This window comes from Gobio gobio, assembly GCF_949357685.1.
Source record: "Gobio gobio genome assembly, chromosome: 8".
Taxonomy (NCBI): Eukaryota; Metazoa; Chordata; class Actinopteri; order Cypriniformes; family Gobionidae; genus Gobio; species Gobio gobio.
The window spans coordinates 42,921,153-42,940,773 of record NC_137114.1 but is presented as its reverse complement, the minus strand read 5'-3'; the positions used below and the strand labels follow the sequence as shown (position 1 = coordinate 42,940,773).

The 19,621-nt window shown below is 41.8% G+C and overlaps 2 protein-coding genes across 5 annotated transcripts in view; both read right to left on the bottom strand.

The window, feature by feature from the left end:
• The window catches only part of LOC307129862 (pleckstrin homology domain-containing family G member 2-like), a 68,412-nt gene that overhangs the window by 33,027 nt on the left and 15,764 nt on the right, over window positions 1-19,621 (bottom strand). The window contains exons 1-3 of one of the 4 annotated variants that reach the window (XM_079822649.1): window positions 8,096-8,234; window positions 6,544-6,717; window positions 4,520-4,926 (exon numbers count right to left, since the gene is read on the bottom strand). In XM_079822649.1, coding sequence (XP_079678775.1) covers window positions 4,520-4,876 — 357 coding nt within the window. In that variant the 5' untranslated portion in view covers window positions 4,877-4,926; window positions 6,544-6,717; window positions 8,096-8,234. Of the gene's footprint in view, window positions 1-4,519; window positions 4,927-6,543; window positions 6,718-8,095; window positions 8,235-10,190; window positions 10,254-18,841; window positions 18,920-19,621 lie in introns of those variants that run through there. The other 3 variants (XM_079822646.1, XM_079822647.1, XM_079822648.1) reach the window with 3 other exon arrangements.
• LOC307129861 (uncharacterized protein) lies at window positions 9,711-17,358 on the bottom strand. Its single transcript, XM_079822644.1, has 2 exons — window positions 17,261-17,358; window positions 9,711-16,807 (listed from the first exon to the last, which is right to left on the bottom strand). The coding sequence occupies exon 2, from the start codon at window positions 16,537-16,539 to the stop codon at window positions 10,471-10,473; it is 6,069 nt and encodes a 2,022-aa protein (XP_079678770.1). The 5' UTR covers window positions 16,540-16,807; window positions 17,261-17,358; the 3' UTR covers window positions 9,711-10,470.

Here is a 19,621-nt window from a genome sequence, read left to right as displayed (position 1 = left end):
GCTTTCTATCAAAACCAGACGGCTCTTACTAATAGAAGCTCGGTATGACTCCAATCAGACATCATACACACATATCCCAGAGTCAGCACTATGTCCCCGAAACCATCCACCACTCAGCCTCCATTTTGAGACCACAGATTGATAAAACAGCAGCATTCCTCGGCATGATCCGCGTCTTTCAGCAACCAATTTCTTGCTATTTGATCTGAAGGCATCTTTTCATAAAGCAGCAGAAGCTTGCATGCCTTCTCTTTTTATTGGCTTATGAAAAGCTTGACTTCAAATAAACCATCAGCAAAAGGGAAAAGGAGTTACATTTCAGGCATTCCCCATCCTCCAGCAGCCTGTGTACCCACGATCCTCTGCAATCAATCAGTCACAGATACAAAAGGAGAACAGACACATGCTGTACAGTCTATACCCGCACACCTGTTGATGGCCGGCCCGCACTGGACACATTCTCATGGGTTCAAAGGCTGAGCAGACCACAAACACAATGACCCGTCACTCGAATGACCTCAAAATATGATTAAAGTTGAACTTTATGCAAATGAGCTACCAATGGGGGTGGTCAAATCGCTGCCAGTGTGAACGGGGAAATGACATTCTTGGTGCTTGTCCGTGATCTGAAGGTCACACTGGAGGTCTGATCTTCCAAAAACCTGTGCATGGAAATATGATGAATGTGTTGAGAAGCATCCACAAAGAGTCTCTTATATTTACAGCACACTCTGCGTTTGAAATGCTGAGCAACAGCCTCCTTATTGTCCCGGATCAGGGCTGTGCATGCGAAAAGCAGCGCAGAGATGCGTTTGAACTGACAGCATGAATTTATTGTTGCTTTCATCCAGTGCCAGGGCCTCCTCTGCTCCACCTGAATGCGTGATGAATGGCACAACAGAATCTCACAATGATCACATTTTAAATCGCCGCTGGCACGAGGGAAAGGGCTCGGCTTTCTGTGCTGTCTGTTATATGAGTCCTGGATTACATACGGGGTGGGCGGCGGGTGAGGAGATGTGACGGATGAAATGCTGATCTGGATGAGCTTCCATGACTGAGCAATCCTAGTGCTCGAAAGAATGTACCACCACATGGGTGGGTTTGGACCAGCACAAATCATAGTATTCATACCGCGGTGGGTCTTTTTCAAAGTCATCCTATACGAGTTTAACATTCATATTTTATTTACAAAAAAAAACATTTAAGGGTTATTGTCCATGTAAACCTTAACCATGCTAGGGCAACGTGATTGGTTCTGGGTGCTGGGTGGTTATCGCTAGCTGTTGTGGGTGGTTTCTAGACCGTTGCTAGGTGCTCGCTAGGGTGTTCTGGGTGGTTACTAGACCGTTGCTAGGTGCTCGCTAGGGTGTTCTGGGTGGCTTCTAGACCATTGCTAGGTGCTCGCTAGGGTGTTCTGGGTGGTTTCTAGACCGTTGCTAGGTGCTCGCTAGGGTGTTCTGGGTGATTTCTAGACCGTTGCTAGGTGCTCGCTAGGGTGTTCTGGGTGGTTACTAGACCGTTGCTAGGTGCTCGCTAGGGTGTTCTGGGTGGTTACTAGACCATTGCTAGGTGCTCGCTAGGGTGTTCTGGGTGGTTACTAGACCGTTGCTAGGTGCTCGCTAGGGTGTTCTGGGTGGTTTCTAGACCCTTGCTAGGTGCTCGCTAGGGTGTTCTGGGTGGTTTCTAGACCGTTGCTAGGTGCTCGCTAGGGTGTTCTGGGTGATTTCTAGACCGTTGCTAGGTGCTCGCTAGGGTGTTCTGGGTGGTTTCTAGACCGTTGCTAGGTGCTCGCTAGGGTGTTCTGGGTGGTTACTAGACCGTTGCTAGGTGCTCGCTAGGGTGTTCTGAGTGGCTTCTAGACCATTGCTAGGTGCTCGCTAGGGTGTTCTGGGTGATTTCTAGACCGTTGCTAGGTGCTCGCTAGGGTGTTCTGGGTGGTTTCTAGACCATTGCTAGGTGCTCACTAGGGTGTTCTGGGTGGTTTCTAGACCGTTGCTAGGTGCTCGCTAGGGTGTTCTGGGTTATTTCTAGACCGTTGCTAGGTGCTCGCTAGGGTGTTCTGGGTGGTTACTAGACCGTTGCTAGGTGCTCGCTAGGGTGTTCTGGGTGGTTACTAGACCATTGCTAGGTGCTCGCTAGGGTGTTCTGGGTGGTTACTAGACCATTGCTAGGTGCTCGCTAGGGTGTTCTGGGTGGTTTCTAGACCGTTGCTAGGTGCTCGCTAGGGTGTTCTGGGTGATTTCTAGACCGTTGCTAGGTGCTCGCTAGGGTGTTCTGGGTGGTTACTAGACCGTTGCTAGGTGCTCGCTAGGGTGTTCTGGGTGGTTACTAGACCATTGCTAGGTGCTCGCTAGGGTGTTCTGAGTGGTTTCTAGGGAGTTGTTAAATGCTCGCTTGGGTGTTCTGAGTGGTTTCTAGACCATTGCTAGGTGCTCGCTAGGGTGTTCTGGGTGGTTACTAGACCGTTGCTAGGTGCTCGCTAGGGTGTTCTGGGTGGTTACTAGACCATTGCTAGGTGCTCGCTAGGGTGTTCTGGGTGGCTTCTAGACCGTTGCTAGGTGCTTGCTAGGGTGTTCTGGGTGATTTGTAGACCATTGCTAGGTGCTCGCTAGGGTGTTCTGGGTGGTTTCTAGACCATTGCTAGGTGCTCGCTAGGGTGTTCTGGGTGGTTTCTAGGGAGTTGTTAAATGCTCGCTTGGGTGTTCTGAGTGGTTTCTAGACCGTTGCTAGGTGCTCGCTAGGGTGTTTTGACTGGTTACTAGGGAGTTGTTAAATGCTCTCTAGGTTGTTCTGAGTGGTTTCTAGACCATTGCTAGGTGCTCGCTAGGGTGTTCTGGGTGGTTACTAGACCATTGCTAGGTGCTCGCTAGGGTGTTCTGGGTGGCTTCTAGACCATTGCTAGGTGCTCGCTAGGGTGTTCTGGGTGGTTTCTAGGGAGTTGTTAAATGCTCGCTTGGGTGTTCTGAGTGGTTTCTAGACCGTTGCTAGGTGCTCGCTAGGGTGTTTTGACTGGTTACTAGGGAGTTGTTAAATGGTCTCTAGGTTGTTCTGAGTGGTTTCTAGACCATTGCTAGGTGCTCTCTAGGTTGTTCTGAGTGGCTTCTAGACCGTTGCTAGGTGCTCGCTAGGGTGTTCTGACTGGTTACTAGGGAGTTGTTAAATGCTCTCTAGGTTGTTCTGAGTGGTTTCTAGACCATTGCTAGGTGCTCTCTAGGGTGTTCTGGGTGGCTTCTAGACCATTGCTAGGTGCTTGCTAGAGTGTTCTGTGTGGCTTATAGACCGTTGCTAGGTGCTTGCTAGGGTGTTCTGGGTGTACTAGGGAGTTGTTAAATGCTCTCTAGGTTGTTCTGAGTGGTTTCTAGACCGTTGCTAGGTGCTCGCTAGGGTGTTCTGAGTGGTTTCTAGCAGTGGTTTCTAGACCGTTGCTAGGTGCTCGCTAGGGTGTTCTGAGTGGTTTCTAGACCGTTGCTAGGTGCTCGCTAGGGTGTTCTGAGTGGTTTCTAGCAGTGGTTTCTAGACCGTTGCTAGGTGCTCGCTAGGGTGTTCTGGGTGGTTTTTAGGGAGTTGTTAAATGCTCACTTGGGTGTTCTGAGTGGTTTCTAGACCGTTGCTAGGTGCTCGCAAGGGTGTTCTGAGTGGTTTCTAGGCCATTGCTAGGTGCTCGCTAGGGTGTTTTGGGTGGTTTCTAGACCGTTGCTAGGTGCTCGCTAGGGTGTTCTGGTTGGTTTCTAGACCGTTGCTAGGTGCTCGCTAGGATTTTCTGGGTGGTTTCTAGGGAGTTGCTAGGTGCTCACTAGGGTGTTCGGGTTGGTTTCTAAACCGTTGCTCGCTAGGGTGTTTTGACTGGTTACTAGGGAGTTGTTAAATGCTCTCTAGGTTGTTCTGAGTGGTTTCTAGACCATTGCTAGGTGCTCGCTAGGGTGTTCTGGGTGGCTTCTAGACCGTTGCTAGGTGCTCGCTAGGGTGTTCTGACTGGTTACTAGGGAGTTTTTAAATGCTCTCTAGGTTGTTCTGAGTGGTTTCTAGACCATTGCTAGGTGCTTGCTAGGGTGTTCTGGGTGGTTTCTAGGGAGTTGCTAGGTGCTCGCTAGGGTGTTCTGGTTGGTTTCTAGACCGTTGCTAGGTGCTCGCTAGGGTGTTTAGGTGTTTTTGGTGTTTAGGTGTTGCTAGGTGCTCACTGGTGTGTTTCTAGGTCGTTGCTAGGTGTACTGGCCAAGTCAAAAGAGCCCAACTCATCTCAAGATATTTTGAAAAATGTTAATGGGTTCAGAAACAGAATTGGACTTTCATTGGACAAAAAAACTTTTTTAGAATGACATAAGAATACGTAAATAATGACAACATTTTCTTCTTAGGGTAAACTAGCCTTTTAAATGTTAAAGATTGTAAGAAACATTATTTCAATATTGTTTTAACATTAACTGCATAAAATGCATAACATTTAACATTAATTGTATGCATACATGTACTTACAATGCGGGACATAGTACATAGGGATCATGTGTCTGGTCCTTACCTCAACAATGCTCTTGAGGTCCCTCACATAGGCCTGCTCGGTCTCCACTATCTCCAGCGCCACTCTCTCCAGGCGAGAGAGTTTAGGCAGCGGTGTTGAGGAGGCGGCGAGGGGACTGGCTCCCGTCAGCAGGGAGAGAGGGGTGAGGTCCAGGCTGATGTCTGAGCCATTACGTTGTGGCCCAGGGTAGGCCGGCATGGCTCCGTAGGGGAGTGATGAGGAGGAAGACGACGAGTGCCCATCCTGCAGCGAGGCAGATGAGGCAGAGGAGCTGAGACTCGCACCGCGGTCACTGTCGGAGCACACCGTGTTAACAGAGGTGCAGCTCCCACGGGATGCACCGCCTGAGGAGGCCATGCGGCTCACAATCCCGCTCAGCGAGGACACAGAGGAGGGGCGCTTGGCAGCTGCAATAGAGATAGACAGAAACAAGTTAGAATACTAGTAATCACTGCATAATACAGCATTTTTGGTCATTAAAAGTTCAAAAAAATATATGATGTTAAAAAAAAACATTATTTAATACTGTATCTTAAGCAAATGGAGACTTTGGCTTAAACCTTCTGCTTCTTGAAGACTCCAGTAAACTCACATGTGTCTATTCTAGAGTTTCAGAAGAGATCTCAAAACTGTATTGAAAATGGTCAGGATACCAAAATCCATGAATCAGAGATTTTAATAAACTCATAATTTCTCATAATTTCTAAATTTAAATTTCTCATCAACCACTTCCCATTTCAATAATTTTTGATAATCTCTACTTTTCTTTTTCTCTGGTTTTCTGAGTTTGTTTCTTTTTGTGCTTCCTCTTTTTGATAATATAATATAATATAATATAATTAATATAATATAATATAATATAATATAATATAATATAATATAATATAATATAATATAATATAATATAATATAATATAATTAATATAATATAATATGATTAATATAATATAATATAATATAATATAATATAATATAATATAATATAATATAATATAATATAATATAATATAATATAATATAATAATTAATATAATATAATATAATATAATATAATATGATTAATATAATATAATTAATATAATTAATATAATATAATATAATATAATATAATATAATATAATATAATATAATATAATATAATATAATATAATATAATAATACAGTTCATATAATTATAATATAATTCATATAATTCATATAATATAATTCATATAATATAATATAGTATAATTAATATAATATTATATAATATAATTTAATGTAATAATATATCATATAATATAATAAATATAATAATTAATATAATCTAATATAATCATTATAATATAATCTAATATAATTATTATAATATAATAAAAATATAATTAATATAATTTAATATAATATAATATTATTAATATAATTAATATAATATAATAAATATAAAATAATTAATATAATACAATTAATATAATTATAATATAATATAATACAATTGATATAATTATAATATAATTATAATATAATATAATATAATATAATATAATATAATATAATATAATATAATATAATATAATATAATATAATATAATATAATATAATATAATGTAATATAATAATTCATATAATCTAATTATTATAATATAATCTAATATAATTAATATAATTATAATCTAATCTAAACTAATCTAATCTAATCTAATCTAATCTAATCTAATCTAATATAATATAATATAATATAATATAATATAATATAATATAATATAATATAATATAATATAATATAATATAATATAATTAATATAATATAATATAATATAATTAATATAATATAATATAATATAATATAATATAATATAATATAATATAATATAATATAATATAATATAATATAATATAATATAATATAATATAATGGTTTCAAAATAAGGAAACCAAATGAAAATAAGTTGTATGTACATTTACCAACATATATATACTTTTTTTTTAAATAAAGTAATATGCAACCCTAGAGTAAAGTACAAGGACAAACTACAAGTGCTTACAATGTGTTTCCTGCAAAAATGTTCCTGCCTCAAAGGTGTGACTGAGCAAAACTACATCACAATGGTTTGCAGCAAACCCGCAGAGGCTGTCAATCTAACGGTGCTGTGCACGCCCTGAATAGACAGGAAACAAAAATCACAACTTCCTGACTGCAATTTGCTGGACGATTAAACCTGCGAACACAGAAGTCATTCAATCAGCCGTGCCCTAAAACGACCAGAACATCTAAATCAAAAACAGTGACGTTCTGCCTGAAGAGCCGTATCAAAAACTGAACACAACAGTCTGGTCGTCAAGGCAAGAGAACACAGGCCGGTACAGAGCCCTGTAAGGATCGCCATTGTTTAAAGGCTGAATGCTGGGCTGTGCTCATCACAATGGTGGCCCAGTTACAGGGCACGAACAATCCTCCATTTCCTCTGACCTAGCGGGCAGGGCGACGCAGTCAACCGTTACTCTCTGCACTCTCTTCCTCGCCAAGTCTGCCTATCATCCATCAAGTATTCCATCTGACCATTAGCTGGAAATGCCTTTTCTCCGGTTCCCTGCGTTCACAGAAACACTTTGGTAATATTGATTGCCTGAATTTGATTTAAACACACTCATAAAGTACACGAAGGCATGTGTTTATCTTATGCTGGCCCCAATCCAAGATCAGCACCACTATGGCGGCAGTCGCACGTGAAAAAATGCGAAAAAACGTGTAAAATCCTCTACAGCCAGACATACATCACCGATACGGCCATCTTTTGCTTTTCGTTTGATGCCTATCTTGAGATCAGCTGTACTGGATACAAAAAGCATTCAGGGGCATGTTCAAAGCACAGCATAAATTCAGCCAGACAGATGCATGAAGTGTGACAATGCAAACCCAGTGCATCCTCTGGAACAAAAGCAAACAGACAGGGTACTCCATCACTACTTGGGCATGAAGTCAGAAACGTTTCATGTGGCATGGAAGAACCATAAGCAGGGGACTGTTATACCCGAAACATCATCCCTATGGATTTTCCTATCCCAACATTAACTTTAAAGAGCCTCTAAGCGCTCAGCACGCATTAAGAGTGGATAAATCGGTTGGGATTGCCAACAAAACCTGACCATCTCCAGATAATACTGATGAACATGTGCGTGAGCCAACACACATATACTGTTCTTCATAATTATATGATTCTTAATGGAAAATGGAATGACTCGATTAATTGTGCAGCTGTTTTAGAAATCTGGAATAATACATTAGAGCTCATTTCCTCGTGATATTTTCATAATGACATAGATCTACTTGGAAATAATGTAAAAAACACCTTCATTTGGTCTTTGTGTCCATAATTGCGATAAATTATTAGTCAATGATATGTACTTATTATGAGTTCCAGTAATTGTGGTATTTTCATCATAAATTTCATGCTGGTTTTTTTTTTAGTCACTCAAAGTCCAATGAAGAGTCTAACAAGGCTAACCTCACTCCTAACGGCCTGTTATGTAGATCACGGAAGTCTGTGAAGATCATTTGGCCAGATGAGTGGAAGCCAAGAGAAAGATATCACATACCTGATCCGCAAGGCACGGCAACATCGGCTGGAATGACCACCAGTGCGGTTAGCTGTGAATTATGTCTTCTCACTGTAGTTTAGTTAGTCCTCATAACTAATTCAAAGCAACTCGCTAGCACCGTCTTGACATCAGGTTTCCAAATGATTTCTGAAACTCAATCCGGCAGAGACTAAACGGATCTCACCATTCGTAACGCAGACAGGAACCATGCACCATATCTAACGCACATGCAATGTGAGTCTTGTTCACATGTGCACACTTCTCTCTCGCTGAGAGATTTCCTGTCTAGGTGTGTATTAGCGTGCAGGCCGCAAAACCACGTTATTTCGAGAGTTGTCAAACTCTTCAGTCCTTGCCGGAAAATACTGATTCAATATAATTATGAGGCACCTCTGAATTAGGGGTTTGTATGTGGGTGAATCTCACATGTCCAGGTCACATTTCACCCCAAAACAAAGCAAAAAAAAGTGGAAATGTACTTTATTCAAAACGCAATCTTGATTCAATCAAAAAATATATTTTTAAATGATTTTGTAAATCATTTATGGATAATCACCACCCATATTTCTCATGAAAGGTCACGATTCATGACACCACAAGGGTCACTCCTGCTATATATATATAATTATTTTAAAATAAATTAATACTTTTATTCAGCAGGTCAATAAAGAGTAATATATATAATTATTTTAAAATAAATTAATACTTTTATTCAGCAGGTCAATAAAGAGTAAAATCATAAAATAAAGTAAATTAGCTCAATGTAATGATGTTGCTCACCTCACACAGTAAGAAGGTCAAAATAAATAAAAAATGTAAAATAAAAATAATAAAAAAAAATAAATAAATAAATAATAATAATAATAAAATAATATCTCAGTGGGTAGCACAGACACCTCACAGTGAGGGCTGTTTGTAAAATAAAAAAATAAAAAAATAAAAAATAAAAAAAAATAAAAAAAAATAAAATAAAATAAAATAAAATAAAAATAAATAAATAAATAAAATAAATAAAAATAAAATAAAATAAAATAAAATAAAATAAAATAAAATAAAATAAAATAAAATAAAATAAAATAAAATAAAATAAAATAAAATAAAATAAAATAAAATAAAATAAAATAATAGCTCAGTGGGTAGCACAGACACCTCACAGTAAGGGCTGTTTGTAAAATAAAATAATAAAATAAAAAACATAAATTAAATTAAATTAAATAAACAAATAAAATAAAACTTTTATTTAGCAAGAATGCATTAAAGTCAATAGACATTTATAATGTTACAAAATATTATACTTTTGAAAATCGATTTTATCCTAATTTATCAGTTTTTATTAAGCAGCATAACTATTTTCAATATATAATAACAAGAATAATAATCGTTGTTATAATTATAACTTCTTATAATAATAATAATAAGAAATGTTTCTTGAGCAGCAAAACAGCATATTATTATGATTTTTAAAGGATCATGTCAAGTGCCCTCACTCTTGTGAGGTTCAACCCTGCAGTTTCCCCCACTTGAAAGGGTATGCTTGCCTCTGAAGGTTTGGACTGGATTTTACTCAATGACCAGGAATCAAATCTTTCTTTTCTTTCTTTTATTTGAAAGTTGTCGTGGTCAAAAGCAGGTAAAAAACCTTAAACACAAACACAAGTGGGTCAAAATACAATAAACCCAAATACCCATAATAAAGCATCATAACACAGGATCAAATACTTAACTTTAAACACTAGAAATTAGTCTTGACAATAAGTAAAAAAGAAACCCCATATCTTTAGCACCCAAATAAATTTAAGACACATTGAAGACAATTTAAAGCACTACTCGAATGATTTTAACCTTAAACTCTATAAGCTTTAACCTCCTATAAACACACAATCCCGCACTTTCAACTTTTCCTCTTTTCAAATCTTTACAATACATTACTTTTAACTATACTTTTAAACACTTCATGATGTTAAATGTACAACTTTTTTAGCTTACAATTCAAGCACATGATTTTTCTTTAATACACACATTTTACCCTGAGTATAATTATATGATTCTCTTAAATGTTAAAATCCATCACACTGCACAAACGAATGCTCACCGACTCCTTCCTTGTTCAAACAAGCTTTAGTCCTGCAGTATCATTTCCAGGCCCAGTTTCTCTACACATCTTCCCAGTCTGCTTACGATCCTGTGAGTGACTCAAATTCCCCTAATCACCAGATCCTTCCCACCTGGTGACTAACTAGCTGTCTGCAGCTGGGAGCCACACCCACCAAAGCACCCAGGCAGAAAGGGTGTGGTCTACAGCTCAGCTCAACACCTCCCACTCGATCTTCCCACGGAGACCGCTGGAAAGATCGCACACAGTGACCTAGTACTCAGAGATTCCCTCCTGGGCTCTCTGCCTGCTCCTCCATTGGCAGTAGGACCACCAAACGTCGGACGTCCCGGTGAAGAATTGTGGACTGAAGGTCACTCCGAATGTTGGAGACGCGATGCTTAGATGCAGGATACTTGGATGCTGATTTCACAGGCCTCACCTCCGGAATACAGGAGCTTGCCACAACTCTAATACTCACATCCCGTACAATGTTTCTGGAGTCAGGGTTGACACTGATGACTCTTCCAAGCTTAAAGTGGCCCCTCAATGCATTCTGATCGCAGAGCCAAACAATATCTCCAATTGCGACATTCCTCTGTACAGTGTGCCACTTGCTCCTCACAAAAAGATTAGGACCAGCAAGTTGGCTCCAGGATCTCCAGAATTTATTTACCTGATGCTGCATTTCCTGGAGTCTCTTATAGGGATAGCTTGTGAAGTCAAATGTTTTCCAATCACCACTTGATGATGCTCGTCCCAGCAGGAGTGTATTGGGCGTGATGTACTGCACTGTATCTTCAAGGCTCTGCACCCTGGCATCAATGGGCCGCTCATTTGCCAGATTAGCGGCGAGCTGAAGCGTCGTCTGAAGCTCGCTGAAACAGAGCCCTGACTCTCTTCCCAGACTCTGGAATGCCTTTTTCACAATCCGAACAGCTGCTTCAGCAGAGCCATTCCGATGAGGTGAATCAGCTGGCAGAATTTCCCAGTGCCAGTCAGTTCCATTTTGAGCTGAAGTATCCTCCACAGCAGACCTATCCAGGCTGCCCAGGAACTGATACAACTCCTTTAGGACGGACTTGGCACCAACAAAATTAGTCCCTGGATCAGACCATATCTTCTTAGGGTGGCCTCTAATTGCTGTGAACCTCTGATAAGCCATCAGGAAGCTTTCAGTTGACATTGTGTTGACGAGCTCCGTGTGGATTGCTCTGCTGACCATGCAGCAAAATACGACTCCCCAGACTTTCATTTTGACTCTTTTCCTAACGTCATCTTTGACCTGATAGGGTCCAAACAGGTCAACTGCTGTAAACTCAAATGGAGATGCTGGACTGGTTCTTTCTTGAGGCAGATCACCCATCACTTGCTGACATCTCCTCACTCTGGCTTTCTTGCAGACCACACAATTCTCAACGACTTTTCGAGCAATTATTCGTCCCTTGATGATCCATGCTCTCTTTCTCACTTTCAACAGAGTCGCAGCCACACCCTCGTGACCCTTTCTGTGAGCTTCCTGAACCAGTAATGTTGAGACCCAGGCGCTGCAAGGTAAGAGGGGGACACCAACTCTGTCTTCATTAAAGGCTTGGACTCGCCCACCACAAACCAGTAACCCAGTTTCTTCCTCTTTGAAGACTACCAGCCGGTCTATTGTGGTTGCTGGAAAAGTCACCCCCTCTTGTGTGGCAAGAAAAAGATCTCTTAAAGCATCTTGACGCTCTGTCGTGGTGATAACCCCGGTTGATGAAACTGCCTCCCACTTTGGAGCTCCCAGGATCTTATTTTTAGCTGCAAAGTTTTTTGCTGCCCTCCAGACCCAAGCGATCGTCTTAACCAGGTGAGTCAGATTGCTGAACCGTCCTTCATCCACCAGGTTTCGGACAACAGCGCCAGCAGGTGGCCTTCGATGCTCCAGTGGCTCCTTCTTCACCTGAGCTCTTGTGAGCGCCGCAGCAAATGATTTCTTCTGCATCCTTCCAACACTCTCTCTGGCAGTTGCTGATACATCCTTTGCAGACTTAATCGGCCACTCCTCAGCTGGTAGACTCAAGAACTTTGGTCCTTGCTGCCATGGTGAATTTTCAGCCAACTCTTTTGGGCCAGCCCCACGAGTAATGATGTCAGCGATGTTCTGAGGTCCAGGAATCCACCACCAATCCTGAAGTTGTGTGCTGCTTTGAATTTCTCCAATCCTGTTGGCAAAAAAGGTCTGGAAGCCATAGCTCTCACGTTGAATTGAACAAAGTACTGTTTGGCTATCAACAAAGTGGTACCACTGCTTTACGTGAATTCGGCCATGTTGTTCAAAGTACCTCTTTAACCGGGCGGCGAATACTGCTCCACATAGTTCTGCCTTGACTGCTTCCCCCTTGTGGTCTAGGGGAGCCAGCTTAGCTTTGGACTCCACCAGCCTCACTGTCGGACCTTGGTCACAGTCCCACCGTAGATACAGGACGGCACCATAAGCATGATCGCTGCCATCAGAAAAGGTAATTGCATCAGGCTCAGCTGGCACGCTCACTGGTGTCAGGGCTCTAGGGAACTTGACTTTGCTCAGCTCAGCGTATTCTTCAAAAAGCCTAATGGCATCTTCTCTGAGCTTTTCTGATAGTGCAAGGTCCCAAGTGTCTCTGACGGTGCTACATTTGGATTTGGCCTCTTGAAATGCTCTCCGAACCAAAATGGCTCCTTTCTGCTTTACAGGTGTCGTCAGACCAACTGGGTCATACAGCCCCGAAACTTGGCTAAGCAACTCTCGTCGTGTCAGTGGGTCTGGCGTCTGAGCTCTCACCTCTACCAATTGAAGGTCTTGGCCAAGTCTCATTTTCCTCTTCCTTTTTGAGAAGTTTATCCCAACCATAACATGAAGCTTGTCATCCTCCAGGGTATAGCCGAGGCCAAGAGCTTTATTGTCCTCCTCCTTGAGCTGATTTGGCAGGATTACAGTCCTTAGAGTAGCCTTCTGCTCCTGTTTTCCAACAAACTCTCTCCTACTTTCACCAGAAAAGACCCACGGCTTCAACTTGAACCCTCCTGCTCCCAGGATCTGCTCCACATTTTCTGTGATGACTTTGAGCTGGTCCAAGTTGTTATGAGAGGTCAAGATATCGTCGACATAGCTGTCCTCCTCTAGCACTCGACGCTCCTCCTCAAGATGGCTAAACTGGGGGAGATTTGCTGTCTCCCTCATGGCGAGTTGAGCGATACAACCTGCTGGCTTGTCACCAATGTTCACTCTTGTGACTGCATATTCGCCCATCTCCTCCTCTTCAGAGTCACGCCACAGAAACCTATGCAAATGCACCTCCCGATCTTCAAGCCACACTGAATTGTACATCTTTCTTATGTCTCCCAAAGCCGCAAAACCTCCCCTCCGGAACCTGAGAAGCACGGCACGAATAGAATTTAGGACGTCGGGGCCCTTTAACAGGAGGTCATTCAGACTCACCCCTCTGCACTTCTGACTACTGTTCCAGACCAGTCTCACCGGAGTTGTGATGGAGTGTGGGTTGGGTGCAATGAGGTGGCTAATGTACCACACTGGGCCAGTCCATGTCTGAAGGGCGTCTTTAGACAACTTCATTGCGGCCCGGCGCTCGACCATCTCGTGAACTTGAGCAGCATAGGCAGCCTTCCACTCCGGCTCCCTGGTCAGCTGCCTCTCAGTCCTGAAGAATGTTGCCTCAACTGCACTCCTGTTACTTGGTAATGTGGCTGGGTCTTCTACCCAGGGGTACTTTGCGTGCCAGTGAGGCCTCTCACTGTGCTCATCAGCAGCTACATATGTGAGCCCATTCTTTACCACCTCCAGCTCCCTCTCTTCAGCGAGGGTCATTTCTTTGCCGCCTGGCTGGCAGTGTCCACAGCGACAACCCCCACATTTCGGGATGCAGCCAGCACCGATACTATCCCATTTCCACCACTCGAGGAAGCTGGATGTAGTAGTTACACAACTAAAACCTTGAGGTTGCTGGCTTTGTTGACGATGAATGGGGACAACGCAGGTGTGTTCTTCATACTTCACAGCAGCAGTTCTCATAGACCTTGCGAAATGCGTTCTCGATGTGTGGGCTGATACAGTTACCGCCTCAAAGAGCTCAGGATGGGTGCCAGCAACCGTCTTTCCCATTGGTCCGTCCCACAGCACAAGGTCCCCCACAGTGCGGATTTTCTGCGGAGCCAACTGGCCTTCCTTGTGACTTACAAGGAGGTGGATCTCCCTTGGCCTTGCCAGGTCACTGAGTGGAATGTCTGGGAAGAACTCTTGTAGTTTTTTGGCTGACACATGTCTTTGGATGTCTGCAATGCTGTCTAGCCCATAGCAAACCAGCTGGTGGGATCTGAAAGTGCCTCTTAAGGTGTTGACCCGAATTTTCAGGAGGTACCGCTTTGTCTTAACAAAGACTCTCATGCCTCCTACACCATGGACTACAAGTGTAATGTCTTCACTTCTAAGATTGAGCCGACCTGCTGCCTCATGAGTGATATAATTAGTATCGGAAGCTAGGTCGATCAGAGTCCCAATTTTCTGCCCAGCATTGGCTGTTACCTCCAACAGCATCATGATGACAGGCCACTCCGCTAGGCCGCTCTCAAACAGAAGACTTGAATGACTCTTTGCAATATGGGAGGTGCTCGCTGCTGTGTTACAGAATGCATCCCGGCATTGTTGGGCTAATTCAGGTGAGAGTTTTCTGAAGAATTCCTCCTGGGCCTCGGTGTAATTCCTCCAGCTCTCACCTCCCACTGTGCTGTTTTTCCTCCTCCTCTGAGCCGTACTGTCTCTGGATGCCTCAGCTCTGGGACACAGATAGTAGTGATGGTCTGTGGCTCCCTGCTCTCTACAAACGGGATTTCTACACAGAAACAAAGTTTTGCAGTGATTACCCTCATCATGGACCTCCAGACATTTCCAGCAGGCTCCCAACTTCCGCACTGCGTCCTTCTTCTCTGTGAGCTTGAGCACACGGAACCTTTTGCAGAAGTACAGCTTATTCTTATGCTTGATGTCCCCACAGACGACACATCCTGAGAGATTGCTACTTGACTGGTTTGAGGCTCTGGTTCTAGCTTGCCTTTGCTCAGGTCGGTTCTCTTTCCTCAGCGGCTCTTCATCCCTCAATTGATCCAGCTGTTCGTAGATACTCTCTTGACTCTTGAGAAAGGCCAGAAGATAGTCGAAACGCTTCTCTGGATCAGTACTGCTTTTCTCAGCTGCATAGAGAAGCCACTCTTTCTTCAGTGCATCTGGAAGCTTGCTTTCAATGGACTTTGTCACCAGAGGGTTTTTTAAAGCGCCAGTGTCACCAAGGTCACTCAGGTCTTCAAGGGCCTTCTCCACGGCTTGGATGAGCTCAACAATTTTCTTGGGCTGGTGACCTTTGGCAGCTGGAAGTCTCTGGAGCTCCTCTACTATTTCAATAGCGATCGCAGTTTGACTTCCGAACCGATTCTCTAGGACACGAAAAATGTCGTCTGCTGTGTTGTACGTCATCAATCGAAGATCTCTCATTACTTTCTCATCCAAACTGTCAAGAAGCTGGAACTTTTTGACTTCTTTTGAACCAGTGGGTTCTCCTTGCCTCTGCAGGGCCTCCCAGTCCCTTTTCCAGCGATGAAAATCCCGCCTGATGCCAGTAAACTTAGGGAGGGAAGTAGGCTTCAGTCTAACGCCTGCTGTTGGATAGCTGATAGAAGCTGCACTCACAACTCTCTCGGCGTCTTCTTCAGCTTTTGCTTGAATGAACTCTGCTTTTTTTGACATTAACTTGGGGATGATCTGCTCAAGATCTCTGACCCGCAGCTGGAAATCTTTCCGTTCAGCAGGAGGAGCCCAACACTTCCACTGTGTGTGCAGTTCTTTTGCCCTCTTAACCAGTTTTTCCATGTAATCAAACATGAAGTCAAAAACCTCTTTACTTCCACCAGGTCCAAAGGACGCCACACTCTCTACTTTCTCCTCCGCAGCCTTTACTGCTATCGTCAGCTCCTCTTCTCCAAAGTTGGCCCAGAGTGTCTTTTGGATAAGCTCCTTGAGCTCGTTCAGTCTCATCTCACACTCTCTTGCAGTTTTCCCAACATCTGCCTTTTGCTGCTCATTCAACCTGGGAACTTCCTCGGAATCCGTATCCAGCTCTGCCTCTACAAGGTACTGGGCCTCTACGTCATCGTTGGCTTCCATAACCTTGTTGGCTTCAATTATGAGTTTTTTGAAACTGTCCCTGAGCTCCTCTTCAGGTATGATGGCATGCATCCGGACCACGTTGTTAGCCAGCCGTGAGAATTGCCGCTTTGCGGATGTCCTATCGACTTTAAGCTGCTCCAGTGTCTTTGAGTCAGCCATCTTCTTTTCAGCAGGATTGGGTGAGATGATTTCCCGTTTTATCAGCCTGGCTGGTTGCTGTTTGGGATTCTCTGTTCCAGTCTTCACAGCGGTTTTTTACTGTCAAGTGCCCTCACTCTTGTGAGGTTCAACCCTGCAGTTTCCCCCACTTGAAAGGGTATGCTTGCCTCTGAAGGTTTGGACTGGATTTTACTCAATGACCAGGAATCAAATCTTTCTTTTCTTTCTTTTATTTGAAAGTTGTCGTGGTCAAAAGCAGGTAAAAAACCTTAAACACAAACACAAGTGGGTCAAAATACAATAAACCCAAATACCCATAATAAAGCATCATAACACAGGATCAAATACTTAACTTTAAACACTAGAAATTAGTCTTGACAATAAGTAAAAAAGAAACCCCATATCTTTAGCACCCAAATAAATTTAAGACACATTGAAGACAATTTAAAGCACTACTCGAATGATTTTAACCTTAAACTCTATAAGCTTTAACCTCCTATAAACACACAATCCCGCACTTTCAACTTTTCCTCTTTTCAAATCTTTACAATACATTACTTTTAACTATACTTTTAAACACTTCATGATGTTAAATGTACAACTTTTTTAGCTTACAATTCAAGCACATGATTTTTCTTTAATACACACATTTTACCCTGAGTATAATTATATGATTCTCTTAAATGTTAAAATCCATCACACTGCACAAACGAATGCTCACCGACTCCTTCCTTGTTCAAACAAGCTTTAGTCCTGCAGTATCATTTCCAGGCCCAGTTTCTCTACACATCTTCCCAGTCTGCTTACGATCCTGTGAGTGACTCAAATTCCCCTAATCACCAGATCCTTCCCACCTGGTGACTAACTAGCTGTCTGCAGCTGGGAGCCACACCCACCAAAGCACCCAGGCAGAAAGGGTGTGGTCTACAGCTCAGCTCAACAGATCATGTGACACTGAAGATTGAGTAATGACGCTGAAAATTCAGATTTGCATCATATTGTTATTTTAAAATACATTAGAGTACAAAAGATTTATTTTAACGTTTAATAATATTTCACAATATTTCCGTTTTTAATGTATTGTTGATCAAATAATTGCAGCCATCCTTCTTTAAAAAGAAAAAAAACACTTTCCCTAAACTTTCGAATGGTAGTGTGTGGGTGTGTGTGTGTGTGTATGCTTTTCATTTCTCAACACAAGTTAGTTCCTTAATAACATCCTCCTCCTCCAGCTAATGACATCATTTTTATCGGGAACAGAACAGAAAGCGGTATCAAAACTTGCCTGAGCCTGACCACAGAATTACTGAAAGTCTGCTATGCCTATTTATAGGAATATATCCTTGAATTAAAACAGACATTCAAAAGGAATGACTCACACACACACAAAGAAGCAGAGCTCAAGCAGTGAGTGTTTATCTGTATTAGCGTATCTAGGTGCTCATCCGTCTGTTGAGATACTTCCTGTGTGCCGTGCCAGTCTGCACCTGACATTACAGGAAGTGGTGAAACCAAATACAAGCGCTTTTCTGCAAAGGTGCTCAGAGCTCAACTCCACCGAGTCATCACATGCCAGATGAGGTCAATATGATATGATCTGGGTCAAATGTCAAAGATGTTTGTATTCATGACTGGGTTGATTCGATGGGATTTTAAATGCATATATATTTGACCATATATGTATTAACAGGGTTACATTGCTCTTTCGGGATGTCATGTATAGTATATTGACAGCAACTTGACATATTCCAGATTTTATTCGACATAAAAATTTCTTTCCAAACATAAATGTGCCCCCTGGTCTCTATTGCATGATCAGACCTATTTCAATCACGAATTGTTTAGAGAGCCCAATCCAAAAACGAGGTGACCAACCCTAAACAATTGTGATTGTCAGCACATTTCCAACAGACTCGTTCAGTTTGTTTGAATTGATAATGTAAGCAACCATTCTTTGTAAAGTAGGAGAGGCTGAGGTCCAAAAATATCAAGAGGGAGACCACCCTGTCTAATTCTGAACCTGATAACTCTTAGCATTCCAAATACACACTCTTATCTAGAGCATGCCTGATGGCTTATCTCCACTGAAATCTGTGCAATATCTCGTAAAATTGATCTTTCGTCATTTTCCCAGGCTCTCGTTTGTGGTTTTGAAATCGACATAGCCACAACAGAGAAGTTAACAAAAGCAACTTCAGATTCAGACTGTGAACTAGCAGTTCCTGTCAGTAGCTTTTGATTGGGACATTACATAATCATGTTAAGATTTTCAAACACTGATATTATTCGATTGGCATCCGACCTTGGTTGCTGTTTTTTTTCTGGTTGTCGCGGCCCGCCCCCTCCGGCATGGTGTGATTCTATCACAGGAAGTAGAAACCTGCAAAACAAATGCAAAGTGTTAAAAAAAAAAACAGTTTCAGTTGATCTATAAGTTATGTTATGTGACAAATGCATTGAAAAACATGGGCAGAAATCACATGTAAATATTATTTTCTGGAATAACAGAATCAGCATATTTATGGCATGAACAGAATACAACGAAACAAAAAAACACACAAAACAAAACACTCAAATAAAATAATATAAAATAAAATGAAATAGCTCAGTGAGTGGCACTCGCACCTCACAGTAAGAAAGTCAGTAAAATAAAAAAATTAATAAAAATTAATAAATAAATAAATAAAACAGTAAGATTGTAAAACTAAATTAAATTTTTTTAAAAATGAACTCAGTGGGTAGCATTGACACTTCACAGTATGAAAGTCTGTTAAAAATAAAATAGATATTTTATTTATTTTAATTTATTCATTTTGTTAATTTCATTTTAAAGGTGCACTGTGTACATTTTAGCGGCCTCTAGTGGTGAGGTTGTGAATTGCAACCACTCACCCCTCCCTTTCGAAGCACTCATACCCCTTTTCCACCAAGGCAGTGCTGGTGCTAGTTCGGAGCCAGAGCCTAGTTTCAAATCGGTTCTTTGTTTTTCTACACCCAAAGCACCAGCTCCGAGCCAGGAAAAGTGGTTCTTAAGTAGCACCAAAACATTGCTGGTCTAGAAGTAAGAACCACTTGCGTCAGG